This window comes from Manis javanica, chromosome 5 (assembly GCF_040802235.1).
Source record: "Manis javanica isolate MJ-LG chromosome 5, MJ_LKY, whole genome shotgun sequence".
Lineage (NCBI taxonomy): Eukaryota > Metazoa > Chordata > Mammalia > Pholidota > Manidae > Manis > Manis javanica.
Genome location: NC_133160.1, coordinates 1368387 through 1384776, shown reverse-complemented (window position 1 = coordinate 1384776; position 16390 = coordinate 1368387). Strand labels below are relative to the sequence as shown.

At 59.9% G+C, this 16390-nt stretch overlaps 1 protein-coding gene across 3 annotated transcripts; it reads left to right on the top strand.

The window, feature by feature from the left end:
- Positions 1-14672: 14672 nt before the first annotated feature.
- On the top strand, positions 14673-15820 carry RPS21 (ribosomal protein S21). Of its 3 annotated transcripts, none has more exons than XR_005058067.2 (6): positions 14673-14779; positions 14896-14958; positions 15038-15101; positions 15214-15285; positions 15483-15668; positions 15745-15820. XR_005058067.2 is itself a non-coding variant. In XM_037006444.2 (6 exons), the coding sequence occupies exons 2-6, from the start codon at positions 14909-14911 to the stop codon at positions 15752-15754; spliced, it is 252 nt and encodes an 83-aa protein (XP_036862339.1). In that variant the 5' UTR covers positions 14673-14779; positions 14896-14908; the 3' UTR covers positions 15755-15820. The 3 variants fall into 3 exon arrangements, 2 of the variants coding, with proteins under 2 accessions (XP_036862339.1, XP_036862338.1); XM_037006444.2 differs by having other exon boundaries at positions 15613-15668; XM_037006443.2 differs by having other exon boundaries at positions 15506-15668.
- The last annotated feature ends 570 nt before the right edge of the window (positions 15821-16390 follow it).

Sequence of the window (16390 nt, the reverse complement as noted above, 5' to 3'; positions counted from 1 at the left end):
ACTGCTTGAGGGTGACCACTATCTTGGAGAAGAGCTGGATCAATGAATTCCTGTGTTAAGTTTATCTCGCAGAATCTCTAGAGGGCTGACTGTGGATGGCAGTGTAGTGTCTCCCTGGAGACGGACGCCCTGAGACCACAGTTGGCCTGTGCACCTTCCCTGGCCCTTCGCCCCATTCTTGAGATTCTTAAAAGACATGAATCCTAAACTTTAAGCACACCTCTTCTCTGAGGCTGCCCACACTCTCCCTTTTCTTAGAGTGTGTACTTTACCTTAAATAAAGCCTTCTCGCTGCCCAACTTAATGTGTCTTGTCTCTGAGCTCTTCCAGCAGTGTTTTTGTTACTTTGCTGTTTTTCATTCAATATTCTAGTCTTAAGCACAGGTCTTCTCTTTCTGTCCTACTTCAGACAAGCAGGGCAGGGCTGCTGAGAGCTCTGAGTTGGGCCTGCGAGTTCCCGAGTTCCCGTCTCCCGGGTGGCCCAGGCGGGACTGCAGCGGACGATCCCGCTCTTTAGCAGCCTGCCCGAGATCTCCTTTCTTGGCGCTTGGGAAGTTCTCAGAACGCAGACTCACTCCATGCAGGGCTCTGCGGCTCCCCCACGTCCTAGGGTGGTAGTGGCTTAGTTCCCACCCCGTGCAGATCCACACAGACCCTGCACACCAGGTGGCCCTGGCTTTAGGAGTCGGCAAGGGACCTGCCCTGGGCCGGGCAGGAGCTCAGTGAGCTGCCCCTTCCTCCCTCTGCTCTTCCCTGCTGCTACTCTCGCTTTAATGAATTCCTTCCTTACTTAAAATTGTCCAATCTGTTCTGGATCAGCGTCAAGAACCTCCCCTGTCTGGGTTGAAGTCTCACACAGGCTCACAAGCTAATTTATGATCGTTCTAGTGTCAGACGAGTCTGGGCAGTAGCAGGGCTCCCAGATGGGGGTTTGCCCTGCCCCTGCCCTCCCTACTGCCCAGAGGGCCCCCATCCTCACATCACAGCACAGCAGATACTCTGGCAACCCTCTGATAGCTGGGGACCCTGGCAGCCTGGGTGCTGGGCTGGAAAACCTCCCTTCCACCTCCACCCTCCCCACCCTGCACTGAGTGTCTGCCTCCCAATATCGCTGGAGGGGCCCACCTGTAGAGATGTCAGGTGGGAGGCCTCTGAGCCCCATAGTGGCCAGGCCTCCGCTGTCCAAGGGCAAAGAGACAGCAGAGGGACAGGGAGAGTTAATCCCTGGCCCGCGGCTTCCTGGCAGACAGCTGCCCCGGGCACAAGTGGTGGCAAGGTGGGGTCGGGACACGGCCAGTGGGGAGGAGGGGGTGAAATGGGCAGAGGGGAGTGTGGTGAAAGGGGCTGGGTGAGACTACTCTGCACCCCCAGCCTGTGCCAGCTGGTCTCCCCAATGGGGAGAGGCCCCCTGGGACAGCCAGGAGATGGGAGGTGTTAACCCAGCGGGCTGCACATGGGCCTCTAGGGGGCCAGGGAGGGGAGGCCTATCTCTTCCCACCTCCACCCTGCTGCCCATGTCACATTTCCAGCAAGCCATCCCCACATGGCCCAGCAAGGGTGTCTCCCATCTTCCTCTCACTTCTGGGTCACCCAGCCACCTTTCCTACTTGCCAATGGGGAAACCGAGGCCGAAAGGTCCAAGGGCCGGTCCAGAGTACAGAGCTAGGAAAGGGAAGGGATTGACCCATGAGTGGTTTTCTCCCCAGCATTTCTTGAGCATGTTTTGGGCACTAGTCCCTAATGTGCCCCCTTCCCCAGCCAGCCCTGCAGCCACAGCGCTCTGTCCTGAATCCACAGGGGCAAGACACCCAGTCCCCCGGCTGGCAGTCAAAGGAGGCGGCTCACGGGGGAGGGGCACAAAGGCAGCCTTCCTCCCTGACCAGCCAGGCTCTGGCCCCCCGCACCAGCCCCAGGGTAAGAGGAGCCTGGCAACCTGTGGAGGGTCAGAGACGGTGGCAGCCTAAGCAGGGAAGGGGTGCTGTCCCACCCCTAGGTGGAGCTTGGGCAGAATCCCTCTCAGCCCTGGGATAAGGCCCCTGTGATGGGGCCCTGGGCCAGGCCAGCCCAGCCCTACCTAACTCCTGCCTTCACACCCACGGCTCCCCTAGGAGCCCCCTGCTCGGCCCCATCTGTCCGGCGGCTGCAGTGTCCAGCCTCCACTCCAGATGTAAACCCTGGGCCTCTCCAGGGGGCAGCTGCTCGGGGCACCCATCCACTCCAGGCTCGCACTACGTCGCCACAGCCAGTTGGCAACAGATGACTGTGCCGGACCTCCTGTCCCCAGAGCCAGCTTGCACCCTGGGCCTGTAGCCCTAAGGAAGCCGCACAGAGGAAGCAGGGCCATGTGGCTCAGGCTGAGTGAGGCTGGGTGACTCTCTGCTCCCTTCTGGGAATATTGGTTTCAGCAGAAAGAGGGTTCCAGGAGAAGCTGGCACTGTGGTTTGGAATAGCAGAGGCCACATTCCCTTTCTCAGGGCTGCTCTGATTCCTTTCTCAGGGACTCAGCTGGCAAGAATGTGCTTCTATCCACAGGGCAGGGAAACCTGGGACATGGGGCAAGGTAGATTCTGGTGGCTACTCTCAGCCATGGTTAAGCTGGGTCCTGAGGAGGGGGCACACCCTGTCTGGGTGCCCTGAGGACTCACAGTTGGGAGAAGGCCTCATCTGGAGGTTGCACACCCAACAGGGCCAGGCAAGTACCCAGGTTTCTGTGCCCATTGCTCAGCCAGGAGCCTCCCAGGGCCCTTGGCCGGCACAGCCTGCTGAGATAGCTCAGAGCCTGGGAGCTTGGAGGGCTGGCACAAGGAAAGGGGGCCATGGGCTGGGGACTGGCTGGGCCCCTCTCCTGGGCCAGGAGTGCCCCTTCCCCTCCCAGGCCACCACTTGTCTCCACCCCACTGAGGACTGCTGCCTTCAGAGGGTGGTGCCAGGGGACTCCTGGCATTTCTGGCATGGAGAGACAGGGACAGGTCCTGCTGTTGCTCTGACATGCTTCCTGCAGCCCCAGCTGGGCAACCACAGGGCTCTTCCCAGCCTCTAGGGCATGTGGTTCTGGGAAACCTCAGGGGCCACCAGGCTCCGGGGTGACCGCAACTAGGAAAGATGGTTTTGACCTACAAATTGCCCAGCCAAGGCGCTTCTGTGGGAGTCTTCCGACCTCAGAGTTCCAGGAGGGTCCCCATCTGCCTGTTACATGCCCAACTCATAGGCCATACTCCCCAGGGTGCCTACTGCAGATCTGCCCTATAGGCATCCTGATGGGGGAAGGTGGTTCTGCACACCAGAGGGGGCACAGACTGGCTTAGGTGGCCCAGGTGCCAGGAGACCTGGCTGGCCAGCATCCCCAGGTCCTGGGCCCTCTGAAGAGGTTCCCCAAAGCTCCTGTTTCCCACTTGGCTTGCCTTCTTCCCAGCCGGCACCCTGGACAGGCAGGCACAACCATATCAAAAGCCCACAAGCCCAGGATGCTCAGGAATAATGGGGCTTCATGACTCTCCGTGGAGTGACCAGCATGCTGTCAAAGTGCAGATAACCCTGGGTCAGGAATGCAGAGCCCAGGCTCCGGCTGGACAGCCCCTGTCCTCAGCCGCAGGGGCTTCTGCTCAGTGTGTGAGAGCCCCTCCCTCGGCTGACATTGTGATGCCTGGTTCTGTGCAGTGGCCCATGAGCTAGAGGAATTCGAAAGGTCACCATTGTCAGAGATTCTCCCTTGCGGGCAGGAACCTTTATAATAATAGCTCCAGGTACTGAGCACCTGCTGGGCCCTGGGCTCTGAGCTGGTGCTGCACCTCACCCATCTCTTCCAGGCTCAGGATGAAAACCAGACCCCCCCCCCCCACTCAGCCTCCAGGTCCTGCAGAGCTGGGCACCTCCCGGCTATGCCTGTGTGCCAGTAACCTGTCCTCTCTCTCATACAGGACTTTTTGGCTTTGTTACTCCCCCCAACCCCCGGCCCCAGGACACATAGGCCCCTATGCCCTCTGGCCACCTGTCTCAGGTCTAGGCCTGCAGGTACCACCCCAGAGAGCCATCAGTGTTCCCCTGGCCTGATTTCTTGGATACATCCATTTTGTCTAACTAAATTAAACCCTGCCTATCTACCTTGCTGTATGTCCTTGCCTGGCAAAGAGTAGGGGCCAGACAGTGCCCCCCACATGAAGGTATGGCCTCTTGGCTTCATCTCCCCAGGCCCTGAACCCTGGGGGGCTTAGAGGGAGCTTTAGGCTCCTAGGAAGAGCCCCTCAGTTCTGTGCCCCAATGGCCTGTGCCCCTTCTAGGCATGGGGTCTGTGAGCTGGAAGGGGGCCTTGCTTGGAAAAAGCTGCCCCTGCTGGGAGTGGGGGTATGTGGAGGGGTGCTGCCTGTGCTGGGCCTACATGTCTGCATCCTTTCTAGACAACACCTCCCAACCCTGGCTCACTAGAGGCCCCTCCCTGGACTCAGTGGACAAGCCTCAGCAGCTCATTGCAGGCTCCAACCTCAGGTGGGGACTGGGCTGGGTGGCAGCCCTGAGAACCCAGAGGGAGGGAGCGCCCCTGGGGCCTCCTCAGAAACCCAAGTCTCTCTGGTGCCATAGTCTGTGAGGGCAAAGGTTGGGACTGCTCCTAGGACCCCAGCCCCAGCACCTCCCTCGCGCGGACCTCGTCAGGGTGCAGGAGGCACCGAACACATTCCTCTCCAGCACCCACACCTGATGCCCAGTTGGCCAAAGTCTTTTTTATTCTATTTGATTTTTGGCCCCAGGACTCCCCTGCCCCACCCTCACCACCCCTCTGCTTGTACCCCAGGCTGCACAGCCCTGGGGAAAACAGCAAGGGGTGGGGGCTCCAGCATGGAGGATGGGGTGGCACCCAGGGACAGGCTAGCATGCCCTCCCTCATGGACCGAAGCTCTATCGGGCCCCTTCCCCCCCCGCCTCAGTCCTTGGGGGCCTGGCCAGGCTCTGGTTCCCATGGGGGATGGGGCGGGTGAGGGCCCTGCAGCTTCTCCAGGAGTGCCCACAGCTGGCCTTATATGGCCCGGAGGCCGCGCGCCCAGAAGGAATCTGATCCCCCAGAGAAGGGCAGGGACCCAGGCCGCTGTGAGCATGGGAGTGCCTGGAATGGCCCTGCACCCCAGCCTCCCGCGGGGAGCCAGCTCGGCTCAGACTCCTCCCTGGTGTTGGGTCACCTGGTTGGGGGTCCCCTGCAGCAGGAGGAGCAGGCTCATTGAACACTGCTGGGTCTGCCTCCTGGCAAGGGTGCATTCAAGTCAGCCTGTCCCTCCTGGCACCACGCAAACCATGCAAACACCCTCCCCCTGCCAGGAGGGCCTGGGTCCTGCAGTCCCTGCTCTGTGCCTGCCCAGCCAGGCCACCAGCCCTCAGCAAGGGGCTCCTCCTCCTGGGCTGGCCTGGCCTGGCACCAGCCCCACCTTGGAACAGGCCAGGAGGTCTGACCTGCCCCAGGCTCTGGCTGGAACTCACTGCCAGGCTCCTGCCTCACCGAGACCTACTGTCCTACAGTCCCCAGCAGTGACAAGGGGTCCCCCCTCTGCTGCTCTCTGCCTGCCACGCCAGGTGACTTTTCCGAGGCAAGCTGCCCTGTTACCCTTAAGCCCTGCTCTCTGCCCAAGCTTCAGTCCCGCACCCTCCGAGGCCCTCATGCCTCTGCCCCGCAGCCCATCTCAAGCTGGCCTCTGGCTGCCGGAGCTCCAGCCTCCCTGCCACCTTAGGAAAGGCTTCATGCCCTTCCGCAGCAGCAGGGACCTTTCCCCACTGCTCTGAGCCCACCCTACAGAGTGTACAGTCTGTGATATATTCTTTTTCATTTATTCAACAACTATTAAAATTTTTTATTTATTTCCTTTAATTTTATCGTTTTACTCTTTGTTTTGCATGGGGGTTCTGGGCTGAGCAGGTGTATCCTGTTGCCCCTGCAGCCACCGAGCAGATGGACAGCAGACAAGCAGAGGTGCGCACGCAGGCCGAGGAGCAGGGCCCCTCCCCTGCAGGCTGGATGCCAGTGGGGCACCCCTGTGGGGACCAGCCTGGTGCTTCTGCAAAGAGTAAACACCCAGTCACTTCCATTCCGGGCACATACTTGAGACAGAGGTGAACATGTGTCCACACACAGCCTTGTCCACGAGCCTTGTGGCCACTCAGTGCATAACAGCCCAAAGGCCCACCAGTGGACAAGCGGATAAATAAGTGCACGCAGTCCAGCCATAAAAAAGGCTCAAGGTCCCCATACCTGCCCTAACACGCCAAGCCTCAGGCGGTGGGCTCTTTGAGCAGGACACCAGGGACCAGGAGCCAGCGTGGGATGGCCTGGCCACTGGCCTCTCCAAGTGTCTGGGAGGCTCAGCTGGGTGGAGACCCCTGGAGGGCAGGGTCTCAGCCACCCAGTGGGCAGTGGAGGTGCGGCTGGGGTGGAATCGGTGCCCACAGGCCTTCAGGTGCAGCAGGTGGAGGCAGAGTTGCCTAGGGTGCCCGTAGACCACCTATATGCCTGAGGTGTGGGCCTGTGTTTAGGGCTGCAGTGAACCCAAGGCCCAGCCCTGAATGGAGACGGACTCAGCCTGGTGTGTGAGACACCTCACGGTCTGTCTGCATTAGCTGGGTTGTGGCCCTTCCCTCCCCCTTCTCAGCAAGTTCCCCACCAGGCCCCTGGTCACAGTAAAGGCTAGCCTGTAGGCTTGTGCCTCAGGGGCCTGAATTTGAATCTGCCTGAGCACAGGGGGCCTGGCTGGGAGCTCCCCTATCCGACACAGGTGACACTGAATCCTATCCTATCTGCTGTCATCCCGATCTCATAAAGGGAGGGCTATGGAATACCAGGGCAGGGAGGCCCGGTGGGAGGGAACATCCTGGCTGCACCCCGTGGGCCCTGGGCCGCGTCCTGCCTGCCCAGGCCTGCTCCCGGTCAGTCCTGGAAGCCACCAGCTCAGTCTGTCTGGCTAGGAGGAAGGTGGTGGGTGGGTAATGAGGTTCCCCTCCAGGATTCCCCCCCTGGGCCCTCCCCGTGCCTGTGGGGAGAGGCTGGTGGCTGGGCTCAGCTTCAGGCTGAAAATTCCAACATTTATAAAACATTTGTCCTGAGGCTCTTCTGGGGAAGTATTTCCTGGGGGAATGTAAACACACCAAGTCCCCCCACCCCAGACCACCAGTGGTGGGGGGAATCTACTGGGAACCCAGTTTCCTTCTTGAAAGGGGTCTGGCGGTCTGTGCCTGGTCTCCCTGGAGCTCCTTCCAAGAAGCCAGGATGGTGTGACAGAGGGAAGGCCAGGGGCCGGCAGCTGCCCCTTGGAGCCTGGCCCTCCTGCTTCCCCAGGCTCCTGGCGCCATCTCGGCTTGCTACGCGCCCTCAGGCCACGGACCCCTGAGCAAATGGGGCTAATGGTGTTTTCTTGCCTTATTTTCACCGTCTGACTCGGGCCCTTTGGCCCCAGCCCCTCAGTGCTGCCCTGCCAAACACCCAGGGGGCCTCAGGGAGCTGCTCTACCTGGTGCCCCTCGCTGGGGGCTGGGCAAGTTCTTAATGTGCGCTGCCTAATTTGATGCCCACAGAAGCCCATTCTTTAGATGGGAAGACGAGGTTCCGAGGCTGTGTGACTGCTGGGTCCTGCTCCTCTGACTGTGGCCCTGTGTGGCTCTGCCCCAGCCGGTCGGGCGGCTGCCAGCTGGCCACCTCGGGCTGGTAAGTCCTGACGGTACCTGCAAGGGGCTCACTCCCCGTCCTGGAAGGCTCACTCCTAGCTGAGTGTCTACATGCTCTCTGAAGGCCCCCCAACCCACGAGCCAGAGGGGCGGAGCCTGCAGGGTGTTATCTGGGTCCCCTGGTGAGGGGAGCTGGTGCAGACTGTCTCCCAGGACTCCCGTATCTCCACCAGGAATGCGCTGAGCCCCCGACCCCTGCCCTACTGGGGAGGAATGTGGCAGAGCTGTGGAGCTGAGGGCCTGGAGGGAGGGATGGTGCTCTGGCCTCTGCCTCTGGACTCCCCTGCCTGCCTCTCCCCATCCCGCTCTCTCTCCTGGCTGCAGGGGCGCTGGGCTGCCCAGTGTGAGGTGAAAGGACCTCTGGGACACCTCCTCACGGGGACCACCCAGCCTACAAGCCCTCAGCGAAGCCACCACCCTTCAAAACCCTACAGCAGGCACCATGGGGTGCTGAGCAGCGTCCCAGCTCTCCCCGGGTTGTGACAGACTGGCACTGTCCCATGTCCTGGGGGGAACTGCCCCTGGGTGAGGCCTGCCCTGGACCCTCCTGAGATGAGATGTGTATTGTTCCCTGTCCCCTGGGGACAGGGACCATCCATGCTGCACCCTGCAGGGCCTAGTGCCCACCTGGGGTCCAGGACAGCCTCTGCCCTGCATAGCCGCCTGCCCACAGCCACCTGCATGAGACCATAGCAGGTGGAGGGCACTCCTGGACATCCTGGGACCTCAGAGTCCCAGAGCAATGCAGAGTCCGGCAGTGGGGGAGAAGCTGCCCGGAGCCGAGAGGAGCTGGGGCCCGGCTGAGCCAGACAAGCCTGGGCCAGGCCTGGGACAGGAATGTGGATCCTGTCACTCTCCCCCTCGGCTTTCAAGGCCAAACAAGGCCTTGCCACTGGGCATGTTTTGGCAGCCGCTGGCATACCCAGTTGGCCTGGTGCTTAGACAACCAGGCTGTGCTGGGAGCAGGGCCTGTCACCACCCATCTCAGGCCCTGTGGGTGTCAGCAGGGTGGGGAGGGGAGACGAGGAACCTCCAAACCAGAGCTTCTGAACATGCCTGTGCCTGAAGCCCACCATCAGCCCACCATCAGCCCTCGGCATGGGGCTCCCCTCCAGCACAAAGGCCTGACCTGGGTGTGCATCTCAGCCCTGCACTCCTGGGTTCTGAAACCCCCCACACCCTCACAGTCTCTGGGGACGGCCTTGCAAACCTGCCCTGTAAAATGGGCTCACACTGGGCCTCCTCACAGGTTGCCATGTGGCCTCCATGGGGCCTTGCCATGCCTGGCCCAGGGTCAGGACCCCCCCCAGAGAGGTGGTGACCCTCAGCAAGACTGCTGAAGACACGTTGGCTGGAGTCACGGCTCCACAGAGCCTGCTGGGCCTCACACACAGATTGGCCCTACAGGGGCATGATGGCGGGGCCCAAAGGCTGCAGAAAAGGGGCGGCCTAAGGGTGCCCTCCTACCCACTGCTGCTGCAGATGCAGTGCGGCCTTTGCACAGCTCTCTGCCCTTCGTGAGGCCCTGTGGGTAAAATGGCAGTATTTCCAGAATCTCTTGCCTGGCCTTAATCCATCTCTGTATCAATAGGTGCTTACAAGGGGTGGGCAGAGGCGAGCGCACGCTGGCCCCAGAGGTTTGGGAGTCTTCCTGGCCGGGAAGGGAGAGAAACGGGCCCGCAGGGGAAGAACCAGGACTCTTGTAAATGGTAAAAGGCCTTCTCCCCATCTAGTTTTTCCTTCGGCTGATTTTGATGTCAGTGGTGATTTATTCGCCCTGGGCCAGAAACACATTTTCCCCCTGAAGTCATAGGCCCTCAGTGGCCCCCGTCCTGTGGGTCCCCACTTCCACCCCCAACCCCCCAGAACTGGGCAGGACATAGTCAACCTCCTGGTGGGTGAATTGAGACTGAGAGGACAAAGCCGGGTGGAGGTCCCTGGCTCTGCCCATTACTTCGCTGCCCCGCCTCCTGGTGGACGGCCCAGGTCAGAGGTCAGCTTGGGGGCCTAACTGGCTCCTGCAGGAGGGCCTGGCCCTGGGGTGGAGGTGGGCCCTACTGCGCCTTCTCCCTGGGAACCTGCAACTCCCCCCTGCCGGCCTGGTGGCGGCTGCAGTGTCAGCTGGGTGAGCAGGGGGACGCTGTGTGCTTGGAAGCGCCTCTTCCTGCCGGCCCAGTCCTCCGCAGACAGCTTCCAGGAGAGGCGGCCAGAAGATGGGCAGACTTGGGTGTTTCTGACCTCACAGTGTCTCTCACTGGGTGGGTCCCGGTAAGAGTCACTGTTGGCCAGCTCTCCAGGTGCACACGCAGCGCCCAGCCAGTCCCCTTGCCGGCTCCAAGTACCCTCACCTATAACCTGGGGAGGGGTCAGTGGGAGCCGGCTGGGAGCCAGGTGGGGAAGGGAACTGGGCCACCCAGACCCTGACCCAACACCAGTGAGTCTCGGATCCCACAAGTAGAGGAACGAGTGGTTACTCGGGGACCCCCTAGGGGTCCTGACATCTGTAGGTGGGGGGGCAGCCACTCGGGCTGGAGCAGCAGGCCGCGCGCCCCCATGGCCTCCTGTGAGCCTCCCTGTGACGGGGGAGGGCTGCTGACCATAGCCCAGGGCATGGCGCTGAGTCACAGCTGGGAGGCAGAGGGCCGGGCCCACAGTGGCTCCTGGAGCCTGCATGCTCCCTGTCCCCCAGGAGTCCCTCTGAAGCAGCACTATGTCCTGAGCCAGGCCTTCTCCTGGAAGAGCGGACGGCGGCTGGGAGGGGCTGGTGGCCGAAGCTCCAGGTCAGGTCTGCTGGGGCAAAGCCTGTCCCTCGGCCCTGACCTGCTGCTCACCCTGGGTCCCCGCCCAGGCCCGGAAGGAGGGTTTCCTGGTTTGGGGCTGGTTCCCTTCCACACACAATGCACTTCGGGCTGGCCTGGCCCTGCCTAGTCCAGAAGCTGCTGCTCTGGGAGGAGGGAGGCTCCCCTCAAAGGCTGCCCTACCACGTGCCTGACATCCTTTTACCTGTTACCCGTCTGTGAGGTGGGCCTGCAGGATGGTGCTGGGGAACGGGCAGGGGCTGCTGCACGCAGACACTGACCAAACACCCTGGCCTCTGTCACCGGCTTGGGCAGCCAGAATGGGGCCCTGGACAAGACTGGTGTGGTTACAGTACAGTTTTCAGACACCAACCCTGGAAATCAAATCAAGCCATTTGACGTGGGGCCACAACATACAAACAACGATGGTGGTGACGGTGATGGTGATAGCTGGCATGCTGAGGGTCTCCCGAGCGCCACGCGTCCCGAGCACTGCACTCGCCCCAGCCCTGCAGTGTGGCTCTATGACCATCGTCCCCGCTTCATACGTGGGAGGAAGAGGCAGCTAAGTAGTTTGTCCGAGGTCATTCATCTAAGAGGCAGAGAGATAGGACACACTGCCTGCAACCCTAACATGAATGATCCTGGCGTTCAAGGTTATCTAGAGCACTTGGGGAGTGGAGTGGGGTCAGGAATAAGCATTATGTGCTGGTGTAGACACAGGGGCACTTGGAGACTATGACTGAGACCAACAGCTGCTTTTCTGGGCCCCTGGATCTGGAAGAATGTCTCAGCTTGACCATGTCTTCAAATGCTAGGTCCTCCTGCCCCGTACCGCCTTCAGCCCACCCTCTCTGGCCTTTTCCCAATCTGGAGCCCCCACAGTAAGCTCAACCAGCAATGTATCCCACAGGTAAGGGGCCAGAGAGCAGGGCCACGGGCAGGGAGCAGACAGGCGAGCCCTGCTTTGGGACCCTCCAAGGGTGGTATGCAGAGCCAGACGCCGCTCTTGGAGCCCCTGTAGTAGCTCCTGGGGACACTGGAGGTGGCACGAAGGGACATCTCTCCCTAGGCTCCAACACCTAGCAGCCTGCCGCTCCAGCCCGAGTGGCTGCACCCCCACCTACAGATGTCAGGACCCCGAGAGGGTCCCCGAGGAACCACTCATTCCTCTACTTGTGGGATCTGAGACTTTGGACAGCATTTCTTGAGGGGCTCATGCAGATTTCATGGGCTCAAGGGGGTGGGGCACCAAGTTCCCATTTGAAGAACTTGGCTTTGGGACCCCACCCTAAGGGAAAGGACCCTGTGATGCCATGTGTGTGTGCCCACGTGCCCTATAAAGAAGTGTTTTTATTGTGACACACATAAAATCTACCATTTTAATCATTTGTAAGTGTACAGTTCAATAGCATTAAATATATTATGTGCCATCACCACCATCCATCTCCAGAACTTTTTCATGTGGTGAAACTGAAACTGCCCCCATTAAAACGCTAGACCCTTCATCCTCTCCCCCGACCCTGGTGACCACCGTTCTACTCTGACCTTAACTGTTCAAAGTACGCCATAGAAGTGGGCTTACACAGTATTTGTCTTTTTGTGACTGGCTTATTTCACTTAAGTCCTTAAAGTTCATCTGTAGGCACGTGAGGTGAATAATACTCCCAATGGATACGCCCCACCTGGCTCATCCATCCACCCACCAGCGGACGCTCGGGTCGCCTCCGCCTGCTGGCTGCTGCCGTGAGCACGGCACACAAATACCCCCGGAGACCCTGCTTTCAGTTCTCTCGGGTTTATACTCAGAGGTGGAATTGCTGGATCACATGGTAACTGTTTTTAATTGTTTGAGGAGTCACTGTACTGTTTTCAACCACAGCTATACCATCTTACATTCCTACCAAAAATGCACAAAGGTTCCTATTACTTCACATCCTCACCATTTATTATTTTGTTTTTACACACACACACACACAGGTATACCTGTATACATGTATTTACAGTAGCCTTCGGACTGGGTGTGAGGTGGCATCTCCCTGACTAGTGATGTGGAGCATCTTGTCACGGGCTTCTTGGCCATCTGTATCTTCTCTGGAGAAATGTCTAGGCAGCCCTCTGCCCCTTTTTGCATTGGGTTCTTTCTTCTTTGTTGAATTTTAGTTCTCCATTCTGTATATTGATCCCTTAGCAGATGTATCATTTGCAAATATTTGCTGCCATTGTGTGGGCTGCCCTTGTACTCTGGTGATAGCGTCTGGTGTACACAATTTAAAAAATTTTCATGAAGCCCAGTTTGTTTTTTCTGTTGTTGTCTGTACCTCTGGTGTCACACCCAAGAAGTCACTGCCAAGTCCAATGTCATAGGGTCTGTGCTCTTATGTTTTCTTCTAAGAGCTTTATAGTTTTAGGCCTTGCATTTAGGTCCTTGATCCATTTAATTTTTGTATATGGTTTTGGGTAAGCATCTAACTTTGTCCTTCTGCACGTGGATATGTAGTTTTTCTAGCACCATTTGTTGAAGACAGTCCTTTGCCCCTTAGATGGTCTTGGTACCCTTGTCAAAAAATCGTCTGACCACATAGGTGCGTCTCTATTTGGGCTCTTGATTCTGCTGTATACTCACAAAAGATGGTCTGCAGACCTACCTCTCTTTGCCACTCTCCCCTTCCTGTTGTTCTGATACTCTAGCTGCTTCTGTCTCCTGCCTTCCAGCTACAGAAAGATCTCTTGGTCATCAGGCCTTGCTGGAGGCAGGCCGGCAGGCCAGCTGTGCAAATCCCCAACCACAAACATAAACAGGTCATGACTGTCCGTGCTGGGGGTCCTGGAGAGAGCACGCACCTCCCAGGGCCTGCACAAACAAGGAATGACCTTCTGGAAGGCTCTGGCCTCAGTAACCTCACTCCTGATGCCTAGCTTCTAGAACCCAGTGGAATCAGTAGCAGACACACTGCCCACTCCAACACTGGTTTCCAGGGATGAGGGGACTTGCAGCTTCAGCTCCAACCAGGCCCCAGGGCTGTTATGAAGTTGACAGTGACTTGAACAGGGCACCATGTGGCCAGACTAACAGGGATTGTTTGCACAGACACTCAACTTTGGGCACTTATGTGCAGTCCCACAGTGTGAGTGGACTGAGCCCTAGGAGAGTCCTTACCTGCGCAGCCTGACGCAGACTTGGGTCAGGAAGTGACGTCGGAGTGTGGACTTGGTGGATGAGGAAGGCTTGCCAGGCAAAGGGGCAGTTGGGTTTCCCAGGCTCCCGTTTCTGAAGGCCCAACTCTGTGCAGCCCCTGTGTAGAAGGCAGGATGTACCTGGTCTCAAGCCCGTGCTCAAAGGGCTGGTGTCTCATCTGGACGAAGTCCAGCCAGACGTTTAAGCTGAGGGCCTGCCTTGCAGTCCAGAAATGTGGGGCAGGGGACTCCAAGACCCTCTGCAGTCAGGGATTTTTGTATTATCTTCAGTAATGGACCCTTGGCACTGAGAATGCGCCTGGCAATGTGGAGGAATGGAGCGGGTGACTGGGAGAGGAAGGGGGAAGAGGCACCTGGGGAGCGGGGGGTGATGCGGGGCAAAGGCTGGGTTTGCCCTGGTTCTGCCGGCTGCCTCGGCCAAGGTCATCCCTGCCCGTGGGCTGGTTTCTGTACCCCAGCGCCGGTGCTGTGGCTCCCCCTGGGGCTCCGCCTTGCCCGCGGGCCTTGGTCTCTGCGCCTCTCCGCTGTGTCCTCGGAGTGGGTCCAGGCCGGGGTCTGCGCCGCAGCGCGGTGGCGGACGCCTCTGCTCGTCCCCAAGGCAGTCTGGGCCCGCACCACGTGGGCCCGCGCCGCTGCCCCGCCGGCGCTCCGAGCCTCTCCCTGGGCCGGAGCGAACGCCTTCCCAGCGCCCGGGGCCGCCCTGCGCCGAGCTGCGGCCTCGCCCCCTCGGCCCTGGGCGGGACCTCACGTTTGCGGGGACGCGAACCCGGGCGCCGCGCGACCAAGTAGCCGCCGGTTCCGGCGCCGCAGCCCCTTCCCCCAAACACCGCCCAAGCCCCGCCCCCGGGCCCCTGCCCACCCGGAGCCCCGCCCCTGCAGCCCCTCCCGGCACCGCTTCCCGGCCCGCGGCCCCGCCGGAAGCGGAAGTGAGTCGGAGGGAGCGGCGCGGGGCGGGAGGGATCCAAACTGACCTGCCGCGGCGCGCCGGGACCCGGAAGCACTCGCGGAGGCCCCGCCCCGCCCGGCAAAATCGCTGCCGGGGGAGGCAGCATTTCCTTTCTGCCCTCGCGCTCGTCGTGGTTTCTCCAGGTGGGTGCGCGGCGGGCGGGTCAGGGGCGCGGGGTCAGGGTGCGGAGGGGACGCGGCGCGCGGTTGGGGAGCGTCGAGGAGGACGCGGCCGTCCTCACGGCCCGTGGGTCCCGCAGGCCCGCCCTCGACATGCAGAACGACGCCGGCGAGTTCGTGGACCTGTACGTGCCGCGGAAATGGTGAGCCCCGCCCCGCCCGCCCCGGCCCCGGCCCCGGCCCCGTTCCCGCGCCCTCCCCGCTCATTGCGCTCCCCCGCAGCTCCGCCAGCAACCGCATCATCGGCGCCAAGGACCACGCGTCCATCCAGATGAACGTGGCCGAGGTGAGCCGGGCGGGAGGGCGCGAGGCCTGGGTTCGCCGGGTGGCGGGTCCCAAAGCCCGGGGGTGGCGCTGAGGGCGCTCGGGCGCTCTGACTCCTCACTCTGGATTCCTAGGTTGACAAAGCGACAGGCAGGTTCAACGGCCAGTTTAAAACCTACGCCATCTGTGGGGCCATTCGCAGGATGGTGAGTGTCCCTGCGCTGTGTCCCCCAGGCGGGTGTTCGAGCGGAGCGGTGCCTGCCCCCCTTGCCTCAGGCCTGCGTGGATCTGTTGGCAGACAAACTGGACTGGACAGTGCTGGCTGCCTACCCCATGGTGGGGGTGAAAAGGGGGTGCTTGGGGGGCCTTTCCCTTGGGGTTGCAGGTGTGTCGGGTCCCATAGGCAGGTGTGAGGCTGTGTTACAGACGTCTGCCCGTGGCCAGCCCACCTCCGCTCAGTTGGGGCTGCCTCGCGGCTGGACCTCTGCCAGTTCGGGGCAGCAGGGAGAGAGCCCCAACGTGATCTTTTCTAGGGTGAGTCAGATGACTCCATCCTTCGATTGGCCAAGGCTGATGGCATCGTCTCAAAGTAAGAGGGCTTGTATTGGGGCAGAGGCCTGGGGCTTCTCTAGAAGTACAGTGTGAACATTGTCCTTTCGTTCTAGGAACTTCTGACGAAAGATGCCCACATATATGGAAGATCTGTCATAAATAAATAAAGCCCACCCGTGTTGGATTGCTCATTGTGTGCCTACAGCATGTTCCTCTGGGATGAGGAAGGTCAGGGCTGACATCTTGCTGTGAGTGGTTGAGAGGGAGGGGCTGGCCCCCCAAAAGGAGGCAAACTGAAGATATTTGTTGCAAAACCACATTTTACTTAAAAGCACACAGTACTGCAGACACATGATATAAACGACTGACATTGAGGTCGGAGTGGCTCACACACATAAATCCACAACTGTGGTACTGAGTGGGTGGCACTGGGCCCTGGATGCCCCTGTTGTCTGGGCCTATTCTAGAGGATGAGGTTTGGCTGAAGTTTGGCTTAAATACTGGCTTTGCTGCAGTGATTGGAGCACCACAGTGGCAGCCTTGACATCTTTTAAAAGAATGTGGGAAGGCTACAAATAAGTTTGGTAAATATGAACTGAACATGCACACTTAAGTCACTATCAGCTGTCCCTCCAACACCTACAGAATTTCCTCAGGAGAGGTGACTTGAAGCTAAGCTGGAAACCAGGATATCCTGGCAGTCAGTCCCTTGCAGTGTTTTTAACGAGAAGAATCTTTGAGATGCTGAGGGGGCAGGAC

Coding starts and splice junctions, on each gene's coding strand:
- RPS21 (XM_037006443.2), top strand. CDS start 14,909: ATGCAGAACGACGCCGGCGAGTTCGTGGACCTGTACGTGCCGCGGAAA. Junction 15,286..15,505: donor GTGGGGCCATTCGCAGGATG/GTGAGTGTCCCT, acceptor GCTGTGTTACAG/ACGTCTGCCCGTGGCCAGCC. Junction 15,669..15,744: donor GCTGATGGCATCGTCTCAAA/GTAAGAGGGCTT, acceptor CTTTCGTTCTAG/GAACTTCTGACGAAAGATGC.